This window comes from Colias croceus, chromosome 1 (genome assembly GCF_905220415.1).
Source record: "Colias croceus chromosome 1, ilColCroc2.1".
NCBI classification, from domain to species: Eukaryota; Metazoa; Arthropoda; class Insecta; order Lepidoptera; family Pieridae; genus Colias; species Colias croceus.
This window is the reverse complement of record NC_059537.1, coordinates 13735001-13756937: the sequence shown is the minus strand read 5'-3', so window position 1 is coordinate 13756937 and position 21937 is coordinate 13735001. Positions and strand designations below refer to the sequence as shown.

At 34.5% G+C, this 21937-nt stretch overlaps 1 protein-coding gene across 5 annotated transcripts in view; it reads right to left on the bottom strand.

Annotated features, from left to right (window-relative positions):
• LOC123696589 (obscurin) overlaps window positions 1-21642 on the bottom strand; it is a 168913-nt gene extending 147271 nt beyond the window's left edge. The window contains exons 1-2 of one of the 5 annotated variants that reach the window (XM_045642962.1): window positions 21578-21642; window positions 12221-12324 (exon numbers count right to left, since the gene is read on the bottom strand). In XM_045642962.1, coding sequence (XP_045498918.1) covers window positions 12221-12226 — 6 coding nt within the window. In that variant the 5' untranslated portion in view covers window positions 12227-12324; window positions 21578-21642. Of the gene's footprint in view, window positions 1-12220; window positions 12325-15837; window positions 15954-20767; window positions 20853-21577 lie in introns of those variants that run through there. The other 4 variants (XM_045642946.1, XM_045642954.1, XM_045642931.1 and 1 more) reach the window with 4 other exon arrangements.
• Between the last annotated feature and the right edge of the window lie 295 nt (window positions 21643-21937).

Genomic DNA, 21937 nt, shown 5'->3' with positions numbered 1-21937 from the left:
ACTACGTGACATTTGTCAAATTCTGATAAGTAGTTTAGACGTTACGAGGGAACAGATGAACATACATACATACATACGTACATACATACATACATAGCCTGTCAAAATCATAACCCTCCTTTTGCTTTGCCGTAGTCGGGTAAAAAATATACATTCGCCAGTATATCAATCATGTTTTTATGGAAAATAAATATCATAATATGGAAAGCACCTCAAGAGAGTATATTCAATACTAGCTTTCCGCCCGCGGCTTCGCCCGCGCAGTCAAAGAAAAACCCACATAGTTCCCGTTCCCGTGGGATTTCCGTGATAAAACCTATCCTATGTCCCGGGCTTAATAATCTAAGTCCCGGGGCAAAAAGTAGACTATGTCCTTTCTCGAGTATCAAAATATCTCTATACCAAATTTCATGCAAATTGGTTCAGTAGTTAAGGAGTGATTGAGTAACAGACAGACAGACAGAGTTACTTTCGCATTTATAATATTAGTGTGGAAGTATGGATTGTATATCGGGTCTATTAAGATATTGAGTATTTCATACATAACAATTCTTTATCCGCCAGAATATTAAACGTTCTAGAGCAGGTAAATTCACTAAAAATATAACCATGAAGGTTGAAAACCGCGAGGTTGTCTCGTATGTCACATAATAATATGACAAGTGTAAGCTTCCGTCGGCCGGTTGACGACCCCGCCAGATTTAATTATCTGTGGAAATCCGACGAGGAAAGTTGTTACAAGCTTTTATTATCTGTTTGGAACCTTGGAGGTCGGGTGTTTGCTACAGTATAATATAATGTTTGGGAGAAATTTAAGTGGCCGTTTGATAGTGAAATGCGTTATGTTATATTGAAATTAAATTAAAAGATCCGTATTAATATTTTAATGATAATGATAATACCTCCCTAGCCAATTTCGACGCTGGTGACTGCATTTCCAATTATATTATGCTGTACGAGCTCTTATCTGCGCCCTATAGTGGCTACTGTAGACTTAATTGATTAATCATATTCTGGAACTAACATATCACTACATAGTATAAAACAAAGTCGCTTTTTAGGGTTCCGTAGCCAAAATGGCAAAAACGGAACCCTTATAGTTTCGTCATGTCCGTCTGTCCGTCTGTCCGTCTGTCCGTCTGTCACAGCCGATTTACTCGGAAACTATAAGTACTACAGTGATGAAATTTGATGGGAATATGTGTTGTATGAACCGCTACAAAAATATGACACTAAATAGTAAAAAAAAGAATTGGGGGTGGGGCCCCCCATACATGTAACTGAGGGATGAAATTTTTTTTTTCGATGTACATACCCGTGTGGGGTATCAATGGAAAGGTCTTTTAAAATGATATAAAGTTTTCTAAAAAACATTTTTCTTAAAGTGAACGGTTTTTGAGATATCAGCTCTCAAAGTCGTAAAAAGTATGTCCCCCCCCCTCTATTTTTATAACTACGGGGTATAAAATTCTAAAAAAAATAGAGGTGATGCATGCTAATTAACTCTTTCAACGATTTTTGGTTTGATCAAAGTATCTCTTATAGTTTTTGAGATAGGTTGATTTAACTGTAATTTATTATATTTGCTGCTACGGAACCCTTTGTGCGCGAGCCCGACTCGCACTTGGCCGGTTTTTATTATGTCCCTATGTATGCTTAAATCTTTAAAACTACGGAATGGATTTTGATGCGATTTTTTTAATACATAGAGTGATTCAACCGCCCGCGGCTTTGCCCGCTTTGTCTAAAACCTAATAAATTATTTACTACTTAAAACCTTCGTCTTGAATCACTCTATCTATAAAAAATACCGCATCAAAATCCGAGAGAAAGCGACTTTGTTTTATACTATGTAGTGATTATTTATTTAACAAGAAAATTTTGACATAATTTTGCCTATGTGTGTTCTAAGCATAGAAGGGTGACCTATCTACACACGCCTAAAATAAAATCTATCGAGAAAACTAGATGTTCAATGCATCTGCCCTGTTCCCTACAGTTCTCTGATTATGATATCATCAGAATAATTTATGCGATATGTCGTAAATTATGGTAACATTATCTTTTACATCCAATAAAGTTGATTGAAATCAAAACAAAATGGGCGTTAAGAACTTTCTACATTATCAGCATCGAAATTTATAAAAACAATCATTTAAAAAGTAGGATAAAACTTGGAATCCACGATGACTAGTGTTTCCGAATTCTCTGTAAAAGCGTGAACAGTATGAAAAGAAAATTTTATAGATTCACTTCTTTGGCTTTTCCTTATGACTCATGCATAATGACTTTTATGAAGGCTCGAGTTATTGACAACATTGTATATATTCTGGCAACGTATTAATGTGTCACACTGAGTCTCACGGAGTTTTATCGCAGGTCATAATCGTAAACGTCTGTACGGAGTATTCCCCTGTACTTGTTTATAAAACCATGTTGTAAAAAACATGTTTTTTATATTGGATGTTACCGAAATAGCAGTTCCAAATTGGAGCAAAGTTCAACGTTGGTAATTTAGATTAAGTATTTGTGTTAACTCCTGATTTACTGAGTGTAGTTTTTTGATATGGAGGCAGTTCGAACTTAAGAAATGCAATTTCACTTTTTCTCACTTGCAATTGAAATAAAATTGAAACTAAGAATAACATTTTAAAGGTAGAATTTTATTGCGAAAAAAAAATTCTATCTGTAAATAAAATGCACACGTTCGGATGGACGATATCATTCCAGATTGAACGTGATATAAACAAAACATCCGAAATCTTTACTTTGTACTAACATTCAAACATTTGTTGTGTTTTCAAATGAAACAGGTATGCAAAAACTCTCCGTCAGCGAAAACCCAAGTAAAAAATTGCGCGGGAGTAATTTTGACAGACGTCAATTAGATTTGGCGGGAAAAACGGTTTCTATGACACTTGCGGTAAAGACACTTTAAAAATATCGAGATGAAAGAAACAATTCTGAATAGAGGTTGCGTTTGTGCCAATATGTTCTCGTAACCACTTGACTTTGTGGTTTAAACTTGACTTCAATGATACTGTACTATTACAGTCAAGAAACAAAAAAGTTTATTGCCAAATTTTCCTGGTGCAATTTATCAAAAATTCATAAACTATATTTTTATCTTTTAATTAAGCCGACCAAAACTAAAAATGTGTGCTGTTGAAAAGAAACAGTTCAGTTGTTTAATGTGGTAATAGTAAGGTTCATCATCATGAACGATCAAATAAAAGACGTGTGGCACTCGGGGACTGCCGCAGTAAAGCTATTGCATAGCATGCCTTCAAGCCACACCTCCGCCCGTCGGAGTGGGGAGCGTGAGGTTTTTTCGGTACGGAATTTCTCGATTCGGTCCCCGCGCTCAAGGCCCGCGATATAAGCTATGCAATAGCTTAAAAATATCTCTACCGACCACAATTTTTAAAGATGATATTTTCTTAACACCTCACGTAAACAACAAGTCTCCTATATTCGTCCCAATTCCAAGTTACAAAACGAACGCTGTCCACTAAAACCCATGTTTTCATTCGGAACACGCGAACCAGCACCGCCTCTTACATGTAGCGCCCACGGACTTCATGTTTTTTCCGAGAATGCTGAATATTTGCACCAGATCCCCGTCTTTAATTGGAACTCGGGCCATTTGTTTCTCACTTTATTTTTGTGTTCAAAATATTGGTACGCGTTTAACATGTTACCTCATCACTTTGTAGAATTGATTTTGTCATGAGTTACGCAGTTTTTTTAAGATTACAGAACAAAAAGTATTTAGATTACAGCAGGCCGAGACAAATGTCAAAACGCCAAGGAATAGAATACGCTATCGATAGAAATTGACATAAGCGTACGATGTTTTGCCTAAGGATTCGGTCACCCTACCAACGACAATGACGACCACGAACAAAATTTTCAACCAGTCGCAATTAAATAAAATTGTGCAAAACATAATTAAAATGACATTTAAGAATTTCCTGTCGTATTGGTGTTTGGAAACATTTTTTTTGAGATCAATGAATAAACAAACAGGTTTTTCATAGAAACGGAGGCTCCTGGAAAAAAATGTATTTAACATTTTTTATAGATAATTAGATGATCTACAATTTTGGTTCAGGTGATTGTATGATAAACTTATCGTCTCAGCGAAAATCGCAAAAAAACCCTATTTTTTTATTAATTGACCTCGAAATTTTTTATTTCCGAGTACTAGAATGACGAGAGATTTAAATATTGATTTTGAACAAATTTCGGCAAGATTGGAATTTTGGTCGTGGTCGTCTTCGTCGTTGGTAGTGTGACCGAACCATTACCAAAATGTCATGAGCTTATGTCAATAATTAGCGTTAGCAGTTTCTATTCCATGGCGTTATGTACGTTTGTCTAAAGGCCCAGAACAGTTAGAAAAATAGTGTAACAAGTTTACGTGATTATACGGAAAAAATGATATTAAGATACCACCTTCTCACACACAATCCCTAGTATTTATCATGTCTTTTTTTTTTTTTTTTTTTTTATGTCAACTCCAGCAAAAGAGCAAGCGACTCACCTTCTGCAGGGTTGTCGCCGCCCATGAGCGTTCGCAGTGTCAGGGACTCTGCAAGCTTTTTGCTGGTTTTTAAGATAGGAGTAGGCTTTCTTCTTGAAGGTGCTCATGTCGTAATAATTAGGAAACACCGAAGCTGGTAACTTATTCCACAACTGCGTAGTTCTTGGCAGGAAATGTCTACAGAAACGCACAGAAGATGAACGCCATGCATCCAGGTGGTGTGGATGGTACTTTAATTTGTGTCGTGCAGTGCGGTTGTGGAATTGCGCGGCAGGTAATGTCTAATGTCCATCTCTATATTATTAAATGGGAAAATATTATATTCCCGTTTCCACCCTATCGATTTGAAAAACGAGACATAGGGAGTTCACTTGTGTGCATAATATTATATCACCTGTTCAGTGGGCTACTCTGAATCGAGATCGGCCTCCGTGGCAGAATATCAATCAAGTGAAATATGAGTACATTCTAATATAAAAACAAAAACGTTATATCCGCTCTCTTCCGCTACATCATAACAATATATTTGCCATATGGAAAATTCACAAATAACAATCTCAATTTTCACGCTCACTTTTCAAGTGTCACTTCACTAAGCACATGCTAAAGACATACTTTTCCGGCGTTATTATGATGCATCGGGTGCAGCAAGGATTTGGGCGATATCCAAACTAATTATATGCCAGTTACTTGTGTTCACGACCGTTGTGCCAATATATCAAATAGATACATATTCCAAATTCTCTTTCATTGATTTGGAATCAATAATATTTCGAACTTGAATAGATCTCTGTAGTTTTGGATAACCGATATAGAATGTCATAACAACTAATTTTTGCTACATAAGTGGCATTATTGCGGAGCAAGGTAATTTCTTAAATGAACTGCTAAGAGTTAAAATTATAACAGATTACACATACGGCATCTACCAACCTGCATTTGGACTGTGTGATAGATTATGCAATTTGTATACTTTGGCTAGCCTTATCCCTTATAGGACGTCTGTGTCCATACAGTAGGATCAGCAATAGGCTGATGATGATTAAATATTATTTTAGAAATGTCTGTCAAAATTACAAAACATAAAGGCGCTTCCTTTAAGGCTCTTTAATAGCGTTATTATTCATCATCATCATCATCATCAGCCCATATACGTTCCCACTGCTGGGACACGGGCCTCCTATGAGGGTACAGGCCATAATCCACCGCGCTGGCCAAGTGCGTGTTGGCGGATGACACATGTCGTCGAACTTTTTAATTCTTCGACATGTCGGTTTCCTCACGATGTTTTCCTTCACCGTGAGCAGTGGTGCGATGTAACAACATGCGCAGATAAATTGAAAAATCAATTTATTTCCTGCGCGCTCGCCTGGTCTCGAACCCCGGACTTATCGATTCGAAGTCCGAGGTCTCACCACTGAGCCACCACTGCTCACTGAGCCACCACTGCTCAATTCTCGTTATTATTATGAAGAGAAAAATGTTATTCATAAAATGCAAATGAATATGGCAAGAGGAAATATCGGGCGTGTTCCAAAAATGTTTATCTCTATAACCATTAAATCCCTTATTAATGTTAAATGTTTTATGCAATGGTGGATGCAATTTCAAAGTAATTTAAACATTTTCAGCTGCTTGATAAATTTACGTGAATATTAAGAGAAATGCACTCGCATTTATTTTAAAACACGTTTCTCAAGCGTGTCACGTAAAAATATATGTCCTAAAATATTACCGCGCTCGGACAAGCACAACATTTGGCTTGGCTTGGCATACATTTTACTGAAAGTGCAGGAGATAATAAAATAAGAATTGAATGCCTCATAAGATATCTTTTACTTTTTATTGTTATTTCGTAATCGAATTGCATCTCAATGAACAGAGTGAATATTGTATAATCTGTACTTTTTTTGTTTGTTTGTTCGAACGCGCTAATCTCATGAACGACTGGTACCTACGAATTAAAAATATTATTTATGTCTTGCATAGTCCCATTTATCGCGGAAGGCCACAGGCTATACAAAATCATGTACGACTTGGGTAAACCTCGAGGCAAAGCTAGTATTAAAATAAAGAAGTCGTGGTAGTGATTATAACAACACATCAAATTGGTATATCAACGGATCACAATAAAATACAAACGCATCTGAAAACAAAATAAACAACGATGTTTTAATCTCGAATCCCGCACAGACTAAACAAAAGGTCAGTAAGTTACAAAATATCAGTATTTTCAGCACGAATATTATTAGTTAACTAGTTCAAGGTTCAGAACGGGAATAATAAGAGTTTCTCGGAACCTGGCTAAATGTAACCGCGCTTGTATTTATGCAACTCTCGGGAAACTAATAGCGTCATAATCCTACTAATATTATAAATTTGAAGGTTTGTTTTATTGTTTGCATTGTTGATACTCAATATAGGTAAAACGACCGATTCAATCAGGGTACAATTAGGTTAATTGGTTGGATCACAGATGCTGGGCACACAAATAAATGCCTATCTTCAGATTTCCTGAGGCTTTTTTATAATTTAGTTTCTGAAATACATAGAATTTAAGTATTATTTAGACATCTAGCAACATGTGGTTCAAGAGTATCAAAATATAAAAATGATTTGGCATTCAACTGTAAAATATTGGATCGTATTCTTTTATCGAAGTTAAGAGGTAAACAAGGTCTAGGAGTTCTTTCACAAATAATTATAAATTCCATAAAATTCTTCATTTTACACTTGTTAATATTTCGTATCTGATTTCACGCAAACCTAAATCTTTACAAAACTTTTAGAAACGTTAATGTAAAGAAAAACAATGTAGATGCAATACAAAAGCAGCTAAAACCAAAATAAGTCAACAATCCCAAATTTAACCATACTTCAGCTCACACCTCAACAGTTGTAACAATAATACAACAAAGCGTATTTCAGTACAATGTTGTTTATTTGCAGAATTTGAAATGTAAATTCGAAATGATCCGGGAGGTACGGAAATGTTTTGACAATGATATATTCATTTTGTAGCCAGGTGCATGCATGTGGTATCAAGAGTGAATATAACAAAGGTCTTTATATTTCTATACTTGATAAATATCCGGATTTGCATACGTGGTAGTGGGAGGTAGAGCATGCGTAGTATCACTTTTTAAGAAGTTTTGCAAGTTTAACAGAGGCGTAAAAATAAGTCATTCAACTGATATAACAGATCTCTGATCACTTTCAGGGGAAAAAGACAATCATTTAAAAATTTAAAGAAAAAGCGCTTACGAGAAAGATTTCCTCATTACAACATTGATTCACGCAATAGAAATAGCTCTTATTACCCACCGCTTAAGCAGCCTCAACTCAAATATTTCGCAAGCATACTTTATCGTATTTTAAGCGTTCAAAGTTCCTCAGTGTAGACATTAAATCGTTCACGAGTCTCTCACCGGGTTCATAAAGAAAACCGCGGGAATGTGTGTGTCTAGAAATAGATCAATGTGCCATTATTTAGCCCACGTGAGGTAAATCTGCGGATTGAATAATTTCGTAATCCCATCGCTAATACCACATTCTCGTAGTATTCTGTTAAAGCTCTCGTTGATTTTGTTTTATATTTGTCAATGAGTTTGTTTTTATAATAAAACATCGTCATCACATCATAGCATTATAATATACTCTACTGCATTTAGGATTATTAGATTTGTTAAGATCTCTTTGCGTTTTTAGCTTCCATTTTAGATTCCATACGAATATTCCAGGTGAGTCAGGGACGTAATTTCTCCTCATATTCAAAAATAGGCTACAGTCAACTTGTCACTTCAATAAATATAGAACAAGTATCCTAAATACCATCAAAATCATTTGTCCGTCAAAGTAACCTTATTTTAAATGGGCACAAAACCTGAATGCACACAAAGACACAAAAATGATTTACACGTCGTTTCAATATGAATCTACGCGAATAGAATTCAGATCGCTACCCATTATAAAATGATAAGTGGTGTAAAATCAGCAAAATTTCGTTTTTACGATGTAAAACAATAAAAATGGCTGTAACATAAATAAAATTCAGTGGAAACACCTTGGCTGTTTTGACGAAATAAAAAATTTAACAGTCCCAGTTAATAACGAACGAGCATTTTATAAGTTTGGTATTCCCATTTATTATTTTGATGTTTATAAAGATTCTTGGAAAATCTAGTGCCGTGTTGATCTCATAATATGAGTTTTGGTGACAGATGGATTCATTTGTATGATTATTACTATTTGGATGGAAGTAAATCAAGTGTTCTTGTTCTTTTTTGACTACATGTTTTCAACTTGGGAGTTTATTGAAATTTATCACCCAGTATGCGAACGCTAGAACAAAGCTACAATGTCGTCCATGCTGACTTTATCTTTTCGACTTTTTAACCATAAGGCCGTGTACGCGGTCCGTGCGCTGTTTGGCTCAAATATGTGATTTTTCAAACCAGATTGTCCATCAACCACTTATCTTACAAACATATGAATTACTAATAATTTTAGGAAATTTTATTGTCTATATAGTTAGTTAAGAGTTTTTTTCAATTAATACAGTATTTGTGAATACCATCAAGATAACTGAGCCGATGATTACTTGATTTCGCTTTTAGTGTCAATTTCGAAGCTAAAAATATCTGAAATCGCTGACAGATCTAACACACAATTTTTTTTAACTAACTGCAAAAATCCTTATTAAAATAGTTAGTTAAAAGATTTTTTTATTTTGGACTCCTAACTTACGAAATTAAAATCCGAACAATGTGAATTTTTTTAGAAATTATAGTCGACAAAATGATTATTTTCACCAAGATATTTGACTTAGTTTAATATTATTTTTACATATTGCAATAAAAGAACGTCTTACTTATAAGATAAAATTTAAAAAATCAACTAAGGTACCTCTATTATTTTTCTACAATTTTTTTTTAAAGTACTATAAAACACTGCGCGCGACCCGATTAAAATCAGTCGGCAGCGAGCCTTTCCAGAGAGAGGACATGTTGCTCGGCGCTCTCCTGTGGACTTATGCTGTTCATAGTAAAAGGATAGCGCAAGCCGCGATCTATCGTAATAGATCGCGGAGATTTTGACTTGCGTTAAATTGAATAAGCCCTCATAATACCTTACTCCTCCACGATTCTAATAAGAAACTAGGTTTCCGCCCGCGGCTTGGCCCGCGCAGTCAAAGAAAAAACCCGTTCCCTTGGGATTTCCGGGATTGCGTCAATTTCCCGGGATAAAAAGTAGCCTATGTCCTTTCTCGGGTATCAAAATATCTCCGTACCAAATTTCATGAAGTTGGTTCAGTAGTTTAGGCGTGATTGAGTAACAGACAGACAGACAGAGATACTTTCGCATTTATAATATTAGTATGGATAGTTGTTCAATGTTCATGTAACAAAATCTTCATAAAGGTACACTACGTAGAGGTACAATAATAACCGCTGACATGTAACAAAGACGCAATTCCGCCTACAATGCATCCAGTCGAATCAAACAAAACAGAATTAGCATTCATCCGTCAATCACGTTGACATATTGTCAAACGTGTCGCGGTCAGCTGTCAAGTTAGCCAGCCAATTATCCGCCTAATCACTTGGTAATAAATGTGCAATTAGCGTAGATGTACCTACTGGTAGGTGGAAAGACGGAAATAAGTGGAGTAGAAATAGATGAGACGTCTAGAGACACTTTTTGTTAACATGGCGTTTGGTTTTCTTAGACGGTGTAGGTTTTAACTATTATCAATAATCAAGGATTTGATGGAACTTATAAATGCATAAGAATAAGAGCATAAGGAAGTTTTTGAGATCTTACTACTGAAGCTATCTCTAAAAGATAAGACTATACTTCAGCGTTTAGATAACGTTGAATTTTAATTGAGGAAAAAATACGCGTAGAAAGAGAATCAGAAATGCCCGTTGATAACAAAGTTTTAGTAGCTTCTTGAGATTGTGTTTAAGATAAAAGAATATCATAAGGTTTACCGATTCTGATTTATTATGGTGCCAGTTAATTGTAATGATGTAAAAAAAGTTTTACTTTTTTTTAATAAATAGTGTTTATAACCTCTGAATGATAAAAAAATAATCGTGCACAAATTTAAATTTGAAGCATAAATCACTAAATATTGTGAAACAAAGTTCTTGTGGCGTCTATCTGTCTATTCAGGATAAACTCAAAAACTACTGTACCGATTGTCATTATCTTTTCACCAACGGATGGCGTGGTTCTCGAAGAAAGTTAAAACATAAAATTTGTTAAGTTTTTCAATGTTAAAGATGATTTGAAATTATCTAATAAAGTTATATTATGTTATTTTCATAATAATATTATTATGTCTTCCATGACTATAGAATTGATCTTTATTTACACACACTAACGCCATCTATTGCTAATCATCAAAAACAGCACGCTGAAACACGTAGGTACGAAATGGTTTGAGTCTGAAAATAGTAAATCTATACATTCAACTTGTTTCTCAATTAAAACGGATAGATGGCGTTGAAACCAAAAGTACTAATCCACTAGAGGGCGTTGTTTTAAAAATCAAAATTAACTATTATTAGCCGCGTAAATAGCTAAGATGAGAACGGATTTAGATAATGATTTGGCAATCAGAGAACATTGAACGCATGAATTATAAATGGAATAACATGAGTAACAAAATGTTTATGTTGTGCTGAGGGATTTATTGGAACCGATGCGTGTTTTATAGCGTTTAAATTGTATACGGCGATCAATTTACAGGTGAACAACATGCCAATGAAGGTGATCAGAACATTTGAGGAGATATTTTAATTTCAGATCACTGTCTTATTTGGACACGTCGTTTACAATCTCTTCATGATATTCCATCATCACTGTGTAGATACTGTTGTCTATAGGATACCCTTTAAAGAGAAGAAGAGCGGGTTGGCAAACATCACAAATCGCTGAACTATTTGATCCTACGACGTAACGGTTTCCTTGCGAAGTTTTCATTGCCAACTGGAGCAGTAGTTATGGCTCTGTAGTCAAGTCTCAGATCCTCTCTGTGTTTCAAATTTGAGGCCTGAGTCACTAAGCCTTTAATAATCAATATAGAATGACTTGTAGCTAGACAAATTTCCTATACTTCCATGTCTGAAATTAATTTTATGGTGGAAGTACGTGTACGTAAATCCTAAAGTTGCCTAGCGTGTAGTTTAACGATGTTCTTAAAACGTTTATGAAGAGTGAATAGGAGTGTTCTGGTCATAAAACACGAAGAAAATTTGGCAACAATAATTTTTTATACATCTTATTATTCAGTTTAAACATTTTGGAAAAACGTAAATCATCCCCCTAGACAACTTTGCACTAGAAATAAAAATTTTGATTCAGATACATATTACGTTAATATGCATCCGAATGCTACTATACTAATTTTCACAAAAGATGACCACAAAAAATTATGATACAGATAAATATTCAGTTGATTTTACTTAACATTTGCAACATATTTTTTACGATACAACGTGTTGCGACCGATCCGTGTCCCGGCCCAGTCAAACATTGTTGTATGAACTATGAAGTGCTTAACGGCTCTGGCACGGCCCAGCCCCGGCACGGTGTCAAACATAATTCTTAATACATTTCCATTGGGGAAAGATCCTTAAAGCCACTCTACAACAAAGTGGTACTCACTTCCATAATGATCCTGAGGGTCTCCGCCCTCGCGTCGCGCTCGCTGAGCCGCCGCCGCCGCGCCGCCGCCCGCACACACTCCCGGCTCAACCACTCCCCGAACTCTGCCACACAGCGCACTTGTACCGGGTGTACGGAGTAGTATGGTTTGGACAAGCAACAAGCAATTAGTAGTGATTTTAGTAGTAGCAGTAGTAGAGAGGTTTGGACAAGCAAGTAAGTTCGTATAAGCAACAAGCAACACAACGAGCAATTAGTACTGATTATATTATAGGAGTCGTAGCAGGAGTCAATGCAAGATTGGACAACAAACAGAACAACAAGCAATTAGCACTGATTATAGGAGAAGTAGCAGGAGTAATAAGTTTGGACAAGCAAGCAGCACAACAAGCAAGTAGCACTGATCAGAAGTAGAAGCAGGAGTAGATGCAAATTTGGACAAAAAACAAACAGGAGATCATGCAATTAATGAAAACTGATCAGCCAATTAGAAAGCGTGGGTCAGAAGAGAAGTATAGCGTGATAATGAAGGGGAAGATAGCAAAGCAGTGAGTAAGCGAGGACAAAGGGAATCAGGTTAATATAACAGTCAGCAAGCAGATGCAGATATAGCAGGAGCTAGTAAAGTTACAAGTAGTAAGTTTTGCGTTAAGCCAGGTTTATGTAAAATTATTTAAGATGATGACTAAATGAATTACGTAGTAAAAGTAGAAGCAGCAAAATAGTTTAGCGGTGCAAACAAGAGTCTGGCATGCATTGCATCAAATTGTCAAGAGAAAATGGATAGAACAAGATGTAATAAAGTTTACAGAGCAGGAATTTTAGGAAGGCAGTGCCAAAAATGAGTTTCATTATGATTCGTAATGAAAAATCAATATATTATTTAAAACAGAAATGTCTGTATGTTTATCCAAACTTTGGATGAGATCAGATTCTTTTATTATAAAAAAGTATTATAAAATAAAATAAATATTCAACAGATGCTTCATATAATACGAGATGTAGGAATTACGTTACACGCATACGAAGTTTTAAATAGATAGGGAGGCGAAGAGGGGAATTTTCTGCAATACTCGAGCGTGGCAGTTTAAGATATGAGAGATACCTTAGACCTAATAGAACAAACTTTTTCACTATTTAGCTCTATATGTAGTGACGCGCGCCTAGGATAGACGATCAGATTAGTAAAAAAAAATCGATAGTCTGAAATACTCGAGCGCGTCAGATTAAGATATTGGGGGTTGATTTTAGTGTTTTAAGACTAAATTTAATTAATCTGACCATAAGTCCTTGACGCCGCCGAGTTATAGGGTCGCGAACTTGTAAAAAAAAAACGTTAATCCGGCATTCTCGAGCGCGATTGTTTTTATTTTTATTTTGAAGAATATAATCTAAAACTTACTAAAAATACAAAATCTGCCGATTTCCGCGTGACCGGAAGTCTGGAGGAGCCATTTCGTCTTCCGAAAAACGCGTTGCAGTATATAAGTCGCGAACGATACATTTTACAAAAAAAAAGTTTGAATAAACAAAAAAGGTAATTTTATTTTACACAAAAAAGGTCTCTTTACATTTTTGTCCAAAGTTAAAACTTTTTGACTTGAAGCATCATAAAAACTCAAACTCCCGGTTTTTTGAGTATATCTCGAAAACTGAGGGTGTTAAGAAAAATTGATATGAAATAACGATGATTAAAAAAAAGAAACTCTCAAACCTTTTTCGGTCAGATTAAGAGAACCCACCAACATTATTGTCAGATTAAGAAAATATGCTTTCAGGAGACCGAGATAAACCTCCCCTATGAAAATCTGACGCGCTCGAGTATTTCAAAAGGACTTTTTTTTTCTGCATTTTCAAAAATTCATCCTAACTTATCGTCACGCCGAAATCGTCAGTTTTTTTAAGGGGAGCTTCCTTGGGGCCTACTTAACACCCCTTCCGAAAATCTGACGCGCTCGAGTAAATTTTTTTTTTGTGCATTTTTGACGAATTAATATGCCTAGCCCCACCACGCAAACCGGCAGATTAGTATACCGTTGTTATCAGAGGCACTTGGGGCATACGTAGTATGAATATCTGACGCGCTCGAGAATGCCCAAGTAACTATTTTTTTTTACATTTTTGAAAATCCGTACACGCCAAACCCACCGCTAAAATGGTTTTTACCATAGAAGCTTTTCTTTTCGAAATTATTTTATCTATCGATTTTGATAAGTCTCGACGGCGCCGTTTAATTGCGCCATTTAGCTACCTCGCCTCCCTATCTAAAAAGGAGAAGCGTTTGACATTGGAACTTCGGTCAACGATGGTTAAGTATTCATATATATTTGAGCTCGTTAATGATGTAAAATTCGTATTACTGTCACAAATAGCATTATTGGATATGCTTTTGGACTCAACATCTATACTGATTGCAGATACGTTATTTAAAACTAGCTGCTCTCCGCGGTTAACGGAAATCGGACCGGACGTTCCTGAGATTAGCGCGTTCAAACAAACAAACAAAGTTTTCAGCTTTATAATATTAGTATAGACTGATTAAAGACAATATGGAAGGAGTTGCAAAGATACATAAAGCAGGAATAAGTCAACTCAATATGTTCAGAATCACACTCAAACCAAAAATCGGGACAGTAAGGAATGGAAAAGGAGTAAGGAAAGTGTGTTATAGTAAGTATTGTAGAAGTATAGTGTAAGTATCTAACTACTTGTGTGTTACAGACAAAGTCAGTTCTATAAGAATCTACTGTAATGTGAAGTAACTGTCGATGCTTCAATCTGACGGAATGTTGTGTTGCCTTAAATTATACGAAGGTAGGTATAGAAAAGTGACTTTCAATAATAATGAATTAAGATGCATAGATTAAACCTATGTATTGGTTCAAAAAACATAAATTTAAGGTTATAGTCAATAAGATTTTCAGTCAGATTTCGAATCATCTAGTATAAAATTTGTGTGTCTATTATTTCTTTTCTAATAATACGTTATACGTAGTATATTATTATTAGTCTGTGGTTATACCATTGATTCTAATAAAGCGTCTTATTGTGTGTGTCTGTGTATCGTGCTATTATACCTGTGTGTTATTCTCTGTATATTAACAGCATTCTACTCTATATTATGAACTAAAATGCGGAAAATTAGATATTTTTTTTATCTTGAAACTTTCTCTGAGCCCAATTATAATAATTAATCAATTAGTTATATTAAAATTCGGAATTTTGATCAAAAGTGAGAGCAAATTGAATTAATAGTTTTTGAAAAAATTACGTGATTAAATAAAAATGTAACTTTAACATCCAATAAGATTAATTAAACTTTTATAAGTTGTTAAATGCCTACAAGCACATCAAAAGATTCCGTTACAAAATCGTTGTATTATGTTGACCAAAATTTGACTACTTAGCTCTACAAAGCATTTATTTCCATATTGCCAACTACGCATCTACTTCAATAATAAACAATGATTCTGTATTTAGATTGCTCTCCTTTAAGATGTGTCTTATTCATCTTCTATTTTTACGTTTAATTTGTTATTAAGTCATAAATATCTGTAATTATATAGAGAATCATAGTTTATTATACACAAGTATAATTTTTATTGTATTTGACTGACCTATCGCTTCTTTGGTCAGGATTTCACGTGTGACGTGTAAATGTTTTGGATCCATATTTATTTGTTTTTAATGCAATTTATCACTTTGAAACGTATCGCCTTTTTTAATTAAATATTAATAGTAACTATTTTTTATAACTCTATCATCCGAAAAGTTCATCTGAAGTTTCGATCTGAAGGTTGAGGATATTTGCACGTTATTTAGATTTATGCCTGCTTATCTATAATGCTTATTATGATAATTGGAAATATTTACAATTTATTTTTTCACTAAATCATTTTCTATTTCATTACAAGAAGAAGAAATATAAAATTATCATGACGAACAACCATGAATTGAAAACCAAACTCGAAATAATCGAAACCAAACAAGAGCAGTCTTAAGAAGAATATTGACCAAGGCATACAACCACAAACAAATACGATAAATCCGAGCATCATAGTTATCCAAAAATATATTTTTGGCTTGCATTCGGTATTTATGCGGGAATTATTTGTATTTACCTCAGAGATTGATTACGCGATGAGCATTCGGTTGCAACGGATACACAAGTCTGCCAACTGAGTCATGCCAAATAGCCTGATTCTTAACGAAATTATGGACATATTGAGCCAACGAGTGGGTTAAAATTCCAATCAAAATAATTAAAAGTAAAACGAGGAATATAATAAGGATTGAGCAAATCAGAGTTCTAAAGGGTTTAAAACAAAGACTCGTTGTATATAAACGCGTAGGTACTATGAGGTTTAAGAATCATGTTTAGGTTATGAAGAATTCAAATATAAACAACCTAGCTCTCTGCGAATATACCACAAAATTATCGATTACCATTAATGATATTATTAAAGTCACTGATGACAATAATTCTATATTGAGCCCTAATAAGTAACGAAAAATTAAACTAAACAACAAAAGTGCCTTAGAACTTACATCGTGAAAATAGGTAAATAAATACAGGCAAAGTAAAATAGATTCTGAAATTTTCCCACCAAAAATATACGAATTACCAGTGCTAAAAAAACAACAGCCCAAGAATTCAAAAGCAGGAAGAGCATAATTTTAGTTGGATGATATTATAGTTCGTCATTCATCGCTACAACGTCATTGTGGAAACTATTTCACGGGCAACTATTTCACCGCCGTAGGTGGTGACAGATGCAGCATGCTACGCGGCAACTACGCAAAAGATACTTTGCACTGCAAAACTGTTTGGTTGCAAACGAAAATTACTGTTCGAAGATCGTCTTTATGACTGAAGTAAAGCTTTTTAACGAGAACAATACTAACATTAAGGACTACTTTAACTTGTTTATGATGAGATGGGTGAGATGATTGAGATGAATGGTGGATTGAGTCAGACTCAAACTCAACATTTATTTATTCAATTAGACTTCTTTTAGAAACTCTTTTGGATCGTCATAACATATTTTTAACATTTACCACCGATTCGGAAAGCAGTATCTATGGAGAAGAATCTTAAATCATAATTTTAAAAATAATTTTAATGTTACAACTCCTGGTAATGAATCAGTCACTTAAATTTCAACTAAAACAGAAGAACTTTACGTGTAAAGTTCACCAGGCGGCGCTTTTTTTTATCAAATAACAAAATTTTACTTTATTTATTCGATTATAACGTAACTCTCACAATCGTCATCATCATCTATTCTCGTAGTGAAATGCTCTATTACAAGTGTTGACACACAAGAATCTAAAATTAATCCACTGCTTTATAAAACAAACGACTAGTAAATTTATTATACGAATTAAACATATTCAATGTGCTGCTCAATCCCGAAAGCTATTTGAACAACCTCGAATGAGATACACAATGTTAAAAACATTCTGTTGCTATTTCACATCGACATTGACCTAAAACAAATAAATTTGTAAAGGACAAGGACGAATTTTAAAATATAAGAAACTTCTAATAGAAGTACTTGTTTTACAAGGAATCACCATGTACAACAGGAAACTACACAACCAACATTTTGAATGTTTTGATACAATATTAGATTATTATTAACAATAACGCCATTTATTAAGAACATAAGCTTCTCTTTATGACTACAATGTTTTTATAAAAATAACTAAAAACCATATCGCTACAAAAATTGTCCATTAAAACAACCTCACTCACAAATCCATAAACACTCCTAATTTCATCGGTTGTAAATAAATTGTACATAACAAACGTAACCCAGGTCAAACAATATGAGCACTTATAGAAAGCTGTTTGGAACTTGTGTAAACAAAGTCCAAGATTAAAGCTTAGTTAATAGTTATATCAAAAGAAGATGTTCTAGTCAGTCAGAATTCGTGCTAAGAGGGTACTATAATTAATCATTCACACAAGGTTACCAGAAAGTATGGCGGATACTGAAATATTTAGTAGTGGAACGAACTAAAATGACATCCGGAATATGTGCTATTCTCGTGATGTGAGTTTGATCAAAACAGGAAAGACATACTGTATCTAGTTGTATTACATAAGTACCAAAATAACACAGGATTAGTTCAAAATTTGAGTGCTTCAAGGTATTTTATAGCTTTATTTGCTTGTTTAATTTAATATCAAAATAATTATCTAGCCTATAAGATTAATTAGAGAATGTAAAAATACAAAACATTTTGACAATTTCAATTTACGATACTCTCTGCACTAGGTACTATTTACTCTTTGTTAAAATATTATCTTCTAACGGTGCATTTACATCAAACGAACGAAAGCCCATTCTAACCCCATTAAGTAAAATAATTTTAGTACAAACAGGCGTAGAGCATTCTTTCGTTGTTCTTAATGCGTTAGAAAAAATTCGATGCAATGTTCAAAACCTGAACAACACTGAGTACGAGTTTTCGTTTGCACTAAAAGATCACGAAAGTATGCTCTCGCTCTAGCTCTATGTTCGTTTGGTCTCATTGCACCGTTACACAAACTGATACCCAGCATAGATACTGCAATGCTATATGAGATATAAATACCCCATACAAGATCCGAGCGAGGAATTCTATCACCAGCGATCACAATCAATCGACAGCTGAAGTCAAGACCAAAATGTCAACCGCTGACTTTTAGCACAAATTAGCCGTGATTCACGAGCGTAATAAACAGCTTACAATTATCATAAAATAATGCACCTGTAGAAGCAATTCATCATCTACAATGTTCCATGTAACATGATTTAATGTCGAATGAAATAATAATGGAATTTAGTGTTAGCAATAAGCACACAGAAGACTCGAGATGGAAGAATCCAGAAAAATAATGTTCTTGAAAACGTTTGCAAGAAATTTAGCAATCAGCTGTTCTTGTTCTTAATTGAAATAATAATCATAAACAACTAATAAATGCTCGAAATATGTTCCAAAGATTGAATGAGTTTATTAATAGTTTACGTGCACAATCTAAAAGCAACTCAAACCCACGATTACGCTTAAAATATTGCATTTACAAAATCGTTGTAAGCAATAATGTTATTCAATAGTGGTCCTTAAAACAAAATCGTATAGATCAAATTAGCTGGAGGAACAATAAAAAATCCACTATGTAAAACAATTTTCATTGTAACAAACGCAAAAATAGACATTGAAATTCAGATTACAAGCTAGGGGCAATGAATCACTGAAAAACCTTTGTAATAGACGTTGAAACAACAGATAATATATTTTTCAGTACCAAAATGTCAGAGCATAAAGACTTGTTAACAGAGTCGACAAGTTTGCTAAATCAAATGGAGTTATATTCGACCAAAAGTTCAGGAATGTAGGGTTGAAATTCCTTTAAAGTAACTCGAAGAAAGAAAGCTCATGAACAACGTTACTAGGTGCATTTCCAATTACTCTTATCACTGGGTGATAGGAGATATTTTTGAACAACGGAAGAGAGGCAGTTCGTACATAGCAGAGCAGCTAGACCGATCTATATTTGTCTACGTCTTTGGCACGGCACTGGGGCAAGGACGTTTAGCGCCCATGCAGATTGATTGACCGATTAATCTCGGCTAAAGAGAAGATAAGACCTAAGCATCTATTCGAATCATCAAATGGGAAAACAGGATTAGGGGAATCCAGAAATTTGTTTTGAGTACGTAGATGCCAAAGAATAGAAATTCCGTTTGATATCTTATCAGTGTAATTTCACAATTATAAGCTCTGACGCTGGCGAGTACTTCGACAATTTTTTTTCTTGAACAAATACGAAAATTGAAATATCTTCAATTCAAATTAAATGTTCTTGTGTTTATTGAATGATTTTAGTACTATAGTTAATACTGTAAAACCTACATTAACAGAGATTGTTGATGTGTGAATTTGGAAAGAATTTGGTAATGAGTTCAAATATTTTATAATGTTTTTGATATATAAACAAGACAATAACGATTGGTACCAGATGTAACGAGTATCAAGACATAGAGCCTAGAGTTTATAAGACCTATATATAAAAGTAGAGCTCGTATGCCAAACTATAAATCTTAGATAACGACAGACGACATTAACTCCTGCGGTAGATAAAGAGTTCAATTAAAAGGGCTTCTTGTATTCATAACGTCGTGTTACATTATTTAACATCTGTTTGAGAATTATTAATTTTACTTAAGAAGTCGTGTTCAATTTATTTCTAATAATCCTAACTTTTCGTACTTTCATTACACATTGACTCTATCATTTTGAACCACGCTACATATTATTTTTGTTTTATTTTTTAATACGTTGTTTTACTTTACTTAATTCAACATTAACCAAATTGGTATCTTCAACAACAACTTTGTCATTTCCAACTAGATCACATTCATCATTTAAACCGTGTGTATCGATAACTTTCACATGAATGTATTCAATGTGTGCACTCGCGATGTAAACACTGTCACGTGTGGGGTGGGGGGTGGTAGGGGGTGAACGTTAAACGATTATATTCGATTATATTACGATATTTATAATCGATTATTACGAGTTTCGTTTCGCAGCGCGCGTCCGTCGCTCTCCGTGACACCACTATTACTGTCCTCGTGGATGAATGCCGATTGATATGTGATTGATCGCGTTTAGTGATCTTTTTTGGTAAATAAACAAATTTATTGGTGAATTCTTGTGTATAATATTTATAGGTATTATGAATTTGTTTAAGTTTTTAATATTGTCTTGTTTGGATATGTAATGATAGAGTCAATCCATGACTATACACAATTTAATGTATTCGAAACATAAACATGGTTTAAAGTCTCAAAATTAAACACATTTTTAACAAAGTTGAAATGCAAATTTAAAATGCACTTTTTTTTTGGTATTGTGTGCTTTTTTGATAAATTTTTTGACCTTCTCACGTTAATTTTTTTCGATTTAATGGCATAAAACGAGTTATTTCGAATATCGTAAAAAACACGAGTGCAGGCAAGATGCCATTGTCAAAGCTCTAACCTTCAAGATGTGCATTTTCTAGGTCACAATGTATTGGGGAATTTCTGCGTGTATAAAAATATATTTCTATGCCATTGAAAATATTTTTCTCCCACATTATATTCTTTTTATATTTTACAACTAGATTACCGCCCGCGGCTTCGCCTGCTTTGTCTAAAACCTAATAAATTATATACTAAAACCTTCCTCTTGAATCACTCTATCTATTAAAAAAACGTATCAAAATCTGTTCCGTAGTTTTAAAGATTTAAGCATATAAAGGGACATAGGGACAGAAAAAGAGACTATGTTTTATATTATGAAGTTATATTAATTACTAACTTAACCACTCGTAGGTCGTAACAAGCAAGCCCTCAGTACACTGAGCCCATCCACCCGCACGGCCAGCCGCCCGCACACTATCGCCCCGTCCGGGCACCGAACCGGCAACACTTCTGTGTGCGAGCTGCCGCTATTGGACAACGCGTCGCCGAGGTATAGGTGCGCGTAACTGTCGGACAATAATTGTTCAAATCAAATCGAATAAAAAAAGTTATTTCTCTATAAATAAATAAATAAAAACTATTTATTGTACACACAGATGAAATTGACAGAAAGACATAAAATCAGCACAAGAGGTTAAGCTACAGTAGGCGGTCTTATCTCTATGCTAATTGTTATTGAATAGAAAAATACCAGAAG